The sequence below is a fragment of the Sesamum indicum genome, linkage group LG2 (genome assembly GCF_026168435.1).
Source record: "Sesamum indicum cultivar Baizhima isolate 11 linkage group LG2, ASM2616843v1, whole genome shotgun sequence".
NCBI lineage: Eukaryota > Viridiplantae > Streptophyta > Magnoliopsida > Lamiales > Pedaliaceae > Sesamum > Sesamum indicum.
Window position 1 is genome coordinate 13,033,605 of NC_142658.1, and position 9,489 is coordinate 13,043,093.

Consider the following 9,489-nt stretch of genomic DNA (forward strand, 5'->3'; position numbering starts at 1 on the left):
CATATTTCTAAAAAAACCTATTCTTCATTATATTCCAAAATTATTTTTTCAAAAAAATTAAAAAAATAAAAAAATATAGGAAAAACCGTCCCAGACATGTTAATGGTCAAGAAAAAGTAGACCATAAATTAATTAAGGCCATTGGAAACATATAATACTTTGAATTAAATTGATACGTGTTCAGAAGATCAAGTATATTTGTACATATAAAATTGTTAGTCTTACATAGATGTATGTAGCATCATATACTGTTGTATTGGATCGCCTAATCATACCGTCAAAATTTTAATCAGACTGTTGGATATTATTAGATTGAAAAAAATACTACATTCGATGAAGTTTTGGACATTTTTGTTATACGGATACTAAGATATCGTCTCTGATACACAATCAACAAGGTTAAAAATGATGCAACTGTCCATCAGACCATGTGATTTTAAATCAGACCTCTAGATATGTTCACATATGGAAAATATTGTTATGCGCTTATGTTTGGAATTAATCAGGGTCCGAATGTTGAGATATCGTAACCGCAAAGTGAACGAAGAATCCATGGACATATTTAGGAACGATTTTGGACTCATTTAGTAACTGTTTTTTGTTAATTTATTTTAGAAATGGATAGTTTATACATTTAGGCGCAGTTTTATTTAAATTCATCTTAGGAACGGTCAAATATTTAAAATTTTTCCTAAGTTTGATTTTCCCTCTACTTTTCATTTGGCGCGAAATAATTTTTTGAAACTGATTTTGGAACAGTTAGAATAAAATTACCGTTCCTAAATTTTGATTTTTTCTCCTTTTTTATTTAGGAACGATTTTTTTTACAGTTCCTAAATAGGAAATATTATTTTTTGTTTTAAAAAATAATTTTATTTGTGTGAGAATATTATTTTGTAAATTGTCCACAAAATTCTCTCTAAAAACAGTTCCAATTTGTAACATTTTTGAAACACAGTACTTCTTAAGTAAAACTCATAATTTGGAACAGATTTTGATATAATTGATTAAGTGTATACTAAAACCATTTCAAATTATACCTCATTTTGGAATACATTTTCTAACTATCATCTTTTCGACATCCATTGTCACACATATAGGAACGGTCATTGCAAGATCATCCCTAATTCTGACAATGTGTTCCAAACAGAGTTTCAAACATTAACCATTACTATTTTGGAATGGTCTTTGGAACGAATTTTGGAACTGTTAGTTTGGAACACATATCGGAACGGTTTGGCCATTTCAAAATTATAACCGTAAAAAGTGTGGATCATGACGTCATCTATCAATCTCCGTTCCTCATGTGTTCCAAAGCCCGTTCGAATATGGAACGAATTTTGGAATGATTTCCTTACCTGTGCCAAGTCCCGCCTTTTTTTGTAGTTTATGATGTAACTAACTTGTATGAATAATGAAAACTTGAAGTCTTGTAAACATAATAATAACATAATATTGCTTAACTTATAATAAAATAGTCTCTTTTTTTTATTTTTAAAAGTAACAAAAAATTCAAAATTATATATAAATTATATAAAACTTATCAAATCTGAAAATATAATAACAAAATCTAAGTCGTTTTTATAATCTTAGGAGTTAAAGATATGTCTAGTAAAATTAAATCTTAACAATGTTTATTAAATAATAATAGCTATAATTTTGAATGAAAAATTGGTGGAATGTATTTTTAATTAGATTATTTGATGAATTTTAAATATATAACAAATCCATTTTAAAAATTATTGTAGAACCCTTTCTATAAATGGAACTATATATTTAGAAAGCTTTTTAAAATGAATTATATATATATGAAATCCACTAAAGAATTTAGTTAAAAAGCATAATTTATGACTTTTTGTTCGAAAATCCAAATTGTTAAGGTTTTAATATTCTTAGACTTATCTTTAACTCCTGAAATAAAAAAGTTACTGAACTAGATTTTTTTTATTATATTTTTAAATTAAATAAGTTTTATAAATTTATTAATAATTTTAATTTTTTTTAACTACAGAAAAAAAAGAGACTGTTTATTTTAAATTAAACAATATATTATTATTATTATGTTCACAAGAGTTCAAAATTTTCATTATTCACATAAAATAATTACAACATATCAACATTAAAAAATATAAAAAAAAAGTTATATTTTCATTTAAAAAATGATTAATTTGACAATTTTATGAACTTAGGGACTAAAGTGATAAAATCTAATTTATTGACCATTTTACCTTCAAGAAAGTCAAAATCCAGCCACATTTTTGCTAGAAAATGGTGAGAGGGACCAAACTTAAGTAAAAACTAAAATTTAAGGATGTTAAAGTCAAGAAATAAACTTAAGGGACTAAATTAATTCTTAATAAAAACTTAAGGAACCAAATATAATATTTACCGAAAAAATAAAAAAAAATAATGAATTTTAATTTTCCATATGCATTTGTCCTGGTCAAATATTATTTTTTCTAAAATAAAATAAAGAAGATAAAATGTCCTCGTAATATTGCAAAGTGACAATTTGTTTAGAATCTCATACTTATCTCGACATACTTACTTATTCACGTAATTAAAAATGTACATTAGAAACGCTTATAAATCATTAATGAATAGCTACAATTACTGAAAAGAACTAAATATTGTTTAGAATCTCATACTTATCTCGACATACTTACTTATTCACGTAATTAAAAATGTACATTAGAAACGCTTATAAATCATTAATGAATAGCTACAATTACTGAAAAGAACTAAATAAGTTGATATATAGTATTGTGAAATAAGTATGAATTTCAAGTATTTATTTTTCTAGGCATGCATGTACATTTGTCTCTTTAAATGTGTACATATTATATGCATGCAAGTTAATATACCTATTATGCATATACCAAAATTTGAGTAAGCAAGTCAACAATAGATTTAAATTATTTCAATATATACCTATATGTCTGCAGAAACTATATAACAAAAGAAATGCATATTTGTAGAGGGTTTAATAGAAACTATGTAAATTCTTACATCAAACTTAATCCCATAATTAAAATAAAAGTATATATTGTTGTTCTTAATTTATGTTCCTCTCTTGTGCTGTATGTAGCACTTTCTGCTTTCAACAATCCCTTGCAAATTCTGCGATCCACGAACTCCAAAATTCCTCTTCGCCGTTAGTTGCATCAGATGTCAGCTGCGACATAAATATAGGCATGAAAATCGATCCAAGCCCTTCATTAAAGCTACAATAAAAAAAAATAACATAAGTTACGTACAGTGTTGACAACAGTAGTAGGATCTTTAACTTGGCTGGAGACCACATGACCGTTGTCAAACTGTTGCAAATCAAAATTAGTTGAAAATAGACCATCAGTAGAAGAAACAAAGTCAAAGGAGTCATCAGTTTGAAGCCCCTGGTCTGATGCAACCACCATACTTCCATGCACATTGTCACTGGAAATTACTTCATTCACTGTACTATAATTTGAGACATTACTGTCCCAAGTTCCTTGTTGTCCCATGTTGAGTGTGCCAGTAGAATGTGTCGAATATCCCATGTTGCCGCTTGTCACTTTAGAACCTTGACCGTCATTTTGGTCGTCCTGATTTTGGGGTTGAGACCCTTGTATTAGACGCGGGAATGTCCCATACCTTTTCGTCCTTGAACGATGTGAATTAGAGTTGGCAGAATCAGAACCTCTTTGGAGACGAGGTCGTCTCTCATGATGAGCTCGCGAACCATAACGACATTTCTGCAACAAGTGAATAGTATAAAGAAATTAAGCACAAAATAGACCATTTAAAACTCAAAAGAGACTGTTAATAATAAAGATAGAATAATGTTATTAAGGATTTATTCCACTTATGGAGGGAATAATATTAGTACTTCTTCCAAATGGAAAAAGTTTCAGAAGAATATTACAAGGTTGCAATAGTTGGAGAAATAGGAAAACATTCACACATCTTTGTCAATTCCAAGGTTTTCATACATCTGTCCTAATTCTTTCTATCTAAAAGCTTTTGAAACTAAAAACATTAATTTCATAATTATCTTTGGTGTCAATAATTTATTTTTTGGTAAAAATTTATACGTAAAAAACAAAACTGTATAATTTTCTATGATGAGCTGGTCAGAATTGATCAAAAAATATCATTCTCATGAGTAATATAAATACTTGAAGTAAATTGTAATCGTGAAAGTTTGTCAGAGTTTTATATATACTCTATATCTTATGAGCCAAAAAAGTTTAATTTGTTATATATACACACATATATTTATACATGGAATTACTCATTATGAGGTGAAAAAATATTCGTGTTGATTCTCAAAAAACTACTGCACATTGATTACATATCGATTTGAATTAACAATCCTTATATTTTGCACAAAGTACTATATATAATTTAATAACTAGTAGGGTATGTCGATCAAACCTGAAGATGGCTGGCAACTTGCATTCTTGTGAGGCCAGGAACGTTCATTAGCTCGAGAATATCTTTCGGGAAACATTCTTATCAAACAACATATAAGTCAATGTTTATTCTCATATCAAATAGTTATTCTTAGATAAAAAAAAAAAAAAAAAAAGCTTAAATAAACGCACATAGAAAAAACATGCATACATGCATATATTCATACACATAAAAATATTATTCTCATGCATATGTTGTAAGAAAACATACTTCCATCTCCAAGTTGCGTGACAGCAGCCATGAATTTTTCATGGAGTTCTGGAGTCCACTCAGTGCACATTTTCGACTTCTCACATTGTTTAGGAACATTATTATTTGAGACGAAATCAATATGCTCGACTCTTTCTTTCGGCCATGTTAGGTTATTTTTCGATAAATATTGATTCATGCCCATAAAATCATTTGTGTTTTCATCTTCCACACTTTGTCTCCTGAATTGATAATTATGATTATCACTTGATCCTTCTCCGGATCTCTTTTCTTGATGTCGTCGTGCTTTTTCTCTCAACACATGTTGCCATAGGTACCTTAATTCTTCCGCGACAATTGGCTTTTCCATGAAAAGGAATGCGCCGTCCTCTATAGCACACTTTACTAGCGTTGCGTTAGCTTTAGCGGACATTACTTCATTAGGAAATACACATGAAAAAGAACTCAAAATTTGTTAGAATTAAGGTGAACAATTAAATATTTTACAATAAATATCAAGTATTATTTAACACTTACAAATTGCTGAGATGCCTTTGTTGACAGCATCATGCATAAGCTTAAACCCTTGTAAATTGTATGAGCTTACATCAACCATCACAATATCGAATTTTACGTTATCTTCGTACAACATTTGTGAAGCAACGGAAGCATCCTGAATTGCTGTAACTGAATCGATGATTTGTGTATTAATTCGAGTAAGTAAATAAAGAAAAGAAAGAAAGAAAAGCTCGAATTACTACCAAAATGAAAAAGAAGTTACCGCTAATTTCACTAGACGTATTCATTTATGAAAAGAAAAAAGATAAATCTTGTCGTTTTATATATAATTTTCTTACAAACATCGATCTTCCCACCAACATCGGCATTAAACATTAATTGATGAAAACATAGATTATGGAAACTACGACTCCGACACATTTATTAAAAATATTAAGAACTATGGATTGTTTGTGTACTAAAATCTTGATTAGGGGTTGACTAAATCAAATATATGAGGACAACCAATTTCCATTTTAGGAAATTTAATATAGAAAAATAATGTTATGATTTTTTGTTTCGTTTCGCATATTACAAGTTAAAACAAGGGGATTAACTTAACGAAACCTATCGATATAAAGTAAGCAAGTACATATTGCTAAATAAATCTAAATTTTATTTTATTTTTGTATATTTTTAATATCTCAAGCACATTTCTATAAACATCATACTCTTCCATTACCAAACTGTTGATTTGTTTAATTATAACTATATCCATTATTTTGTTGTACTAGTCTTTTGTTTTATAAAGCTTTCATCTACATTCCTATTAACATAGAACAAAAGAATTACGAAAGAAAAAAAAAATACATTAGCTCGCACATAATAAATGTCATATAATTCACTGAAATTTATACAAAAAATCTAAATAAAACTTAACCAATAAAATCTAAACTAAACTGGAGATTTCTTAGCATGGATAGTGAATAATTAATTATTGGATAAGTTAGGTAAATTAAGATTCCAGCAATAAGAGCAAAACATCAAAAATAAAATTACGAAACATAGATCAGGTAAAAAAAAATTATAACTCCCACGCAAATTAAAAAAATTAAAATACACATTCTTACGTTATCTACATATAAGGAAATAAATTTAAATCGAGAAAGGCGCGAAAGGGATACTTAAAACTATATGCATGCATGGCGATCGTAATGGAGATATACATGATTTCTCTAAATTTTAATTTTTCAAGTGAACAAACTTTTGAAAGATTAACCTTCTGAAATGGAGAAGAATGAAATAATAGTAGAAGGGATAGTCCTCAACATAATTTTCATTTTGATTAAATTAATATATATATATATATATATAAGCATTTACATAAAACCTGTGATTGAATAAACAAAAAATAAGCATGTAATCATCTTAAATAAATGTTTAAGACTATTGTCAAGTTAAATTTCATAATTAAAATAATTCTCATGCTGTTGGGAATCCATGATTTTCACCTTCAAGATTAAAATGAAGTAAAAAATAAATAAATAAAAATTAGAACTATTCCTATAAAGTGTAGTCAAAACTTTCTACCTTTATATGAGTTGGACTGTAGTAATGTAGCCGTCCTAAGAAGGGCATCTATATTAGGGTCAACCAATAACACATGCACTTCAAGAATCGTTGGATCGTAGAAAGCCATTGATGATATGGATGGAAAATGATGAACATAAACTTCTTCTTTTCTCAACACTAAGAGCTCCAAGTGATTCGAAAGAAAAATGAAATGTATTCGAAAATGTCACTATCGCAGATATCAAATACGAGAGTTCACTAGGAATAATCACCAAAGTTGAACACGAAACCTCAAGCTTGAGTAGAAACAAGGGGTTTAGTGCTTTTACCTCATTACCTGCTACTTTACGTGTGACACACATATATTGCTTTAATCTTTTAGTTAAATTCTCTTTTGAAATAACTCATAATTGTAGCATTACATATGTATCTTTTTCCCTTGCTTTTATGACTTTTTGCTTGATACAACTTGTAACTGATGCTTAAGGCATTTACTGACCAATCTACTTTTGTCCTCATGTAGTCATAATTACAATTAGTAGAACCACCATGTCTTGAAAAGTCAAACTTGACTTAAATGAGGAACTATTAAGTGTTATATTTTAAAAAAAAAAGAGTAATTTATATACAAATATTTGACTACACACCATGCCTGCCTTGAATAGTCAAGTAATTTTGTGGGTTTTATTTATTTATTTTTTTTGGTTGAAACAATTTATACACAAGCCATTTGGATTATAATGATTAATTAACTTAAAAACACAAGCTGCCTATCACTGTTAATTTAATTACACATAATTTAGCACTACCAGGACAAATTTTTGAAATGGCGATGTACGTCTCATGATGGTGTAAATAATTCATAAGGGATTTATCAAATTTTGTATTTGTCCAAGTTGATAGTGTCATCGAAACAGAGTATGTATTAAAAGTCACTATATGTATAATAACACCTATTGCATCTGTAGTCCCAGAGGAAAACCAATACCAAATAAATAGGAAAAAGTGTAAGTAATCCCCTTTTGATATCGCAAATGAGCAAATTACCCCCTTATGAAAAAATAAATAGAGATTTATCTTTTTATATTTTTTAAAATACAATAATTTACCCCATTATGAGTTTTAAAATGAAGCAATTTACCTCCCTATATTGCTAGGGATGCAAAATAAACATAATAGAATGAATATAAAGTTTAAAATTTCTGTATAATGGTAAAAATCAAAAAGTAAAATAGAATAAAATTAAAATTTAAGTAAAAAAAACTATTACAAAAAATATATGATTGTAGTTAATTTAGAGATAGTTATTGTTATAAGAAATACACTTTAATAAAATCAAAATTTAAGTGGAAAAACTATTACAAGAAATATATTACAAAGTATTTTGGATATAGTTAATATAAGAAATAAACTTTAATAAAATCAGAATTTAAGTAAAAGACATACAAGAAATATATTACAAAGTACTTAGAGATTGTTGATATAAGAAAAAAACTTTTAAAAAAATAAAATAATAAATTATTAATTTTTTCAACTTGCCCAATTAAAAAAAAAGAGGATAAAAAATATTATTTCAAAAGTGAACAAATTTGAAATACAGAGTAATTTAAATGATGATTTTTTTTTATACATATAAGGATGAAAAATACATTTTACATAGATAATCAATATAAAATCTAAAAGTTCAATAGAAAATAATTGAAAGCCTTTGTATATATAAATATTATGGTGATTTTCTCATAATGATTATGGGGATGAAAAATAAATATAATAAAAAAATTAATTATAAAATTTAAAATCCTAACTATAAGTGAACGAAAGCTAAAAAATATAATAATCAACCATTTTACATTAAATAGAAGTTTATAACTTTAAGACCAATATACATATATACATAGATATATATATAAAAAGAAAATTTTTAAATAAGATTAATTAGTTTAATGAACCTTTTATAACTTATAGGTTTTTATTCAATGCTAGCTACATGGTATTTATTAAAGTCGCCCGTATCTGAACATACTCATTCTGAGTTCTCCTGTCCATTTAACTATTTATAATATATTTATTTAATTGAATAAATATATAATTATTCTTATACAAATTTAAATTGGTAATGATACATATTATATCTTAAAATAGTATGAATATTTATTAAAAAAATTAAAAACCAAACCCAATCCCCACTGGAAGGCCCTTCTATCACCAAGGCCCTTCTATTTCACTTAGGCCCATAAACCTACCCAACCCATCCTTGTACCCGACCATTTAGTTTTTTAACCCCTCAAAAACTAACCCTTAAATCATTTTCACTCATTCCTCTCTTTCTCTCACCTAGCAACGATCGCTTATCTTCTCTTATCTCTCAAACGCTCCTAGTCTTCTTCATCCTCTGGTTCTTCAATAATGGCCTCCCGATGGTATTGGGAACACACTAAACCACCATTTCCACTCTCTCTTATCTCTATAAATATCTTCTCCCCCTCTCATTTCATATAACCTGAAAATACTCTCTGAAATTCTTTGTAATCTTGAGAAACCTTAGTGGTTATTGAATCTTCTTTGTGTACCGATTCTGAGTGAACTAAAAGGTGTATCTCTTGGTGAGAAAAAGGAGCAACCGTGGTAGTTTTCTGGTTGCCGGCCTTTCTCGTGGCCTTGTGATCCATGGCTCTTTGAGTCGATATATTACTGCTTTCCTTAACTGTTGTTTATATATTTTTATATGTTTATCATTATTTTTGTAAATCTTGACTTGTATAATTTAAGGGTTCA

At 27.9% G+C, this 9,489-nt stretch overlaps 1 protein-coding gene across 1 annotated transcript; it reads right to left on the reverse strand.

The window, feature by feature from the left end:
- Positions 1-2,987: 2,987 nt before the first annotated feature.
- LOC105155617 (two-component response regulator ARR14-like) lies at positions 2,988-6,984 on the reverse strand. The gene is made up of 6 exons (XM_020698067.2): positions 6,733-6,984; positions 5,182-5,331; positions 4,666-5,079; positions 4,417-4,493; positions 3,258-3,734; positions 2,988-3,175 (listed from the first exon to the last, which is right to left on the reverse strand). Exons 1-6 carry the CDS (start codon positions 6,839-6,841, stop codon positions 3,101-3,103), a joined length of 1,302 nt encoding a protein of 433 aa, XP_020553726.2. The 5' UTR covers positions 6,842-6,984; the 3' UTR covers positions 2,988-3,100.
- Between the last annotated feature and the right edge of the window lie 2,505 nt (positions 6,985-9,489).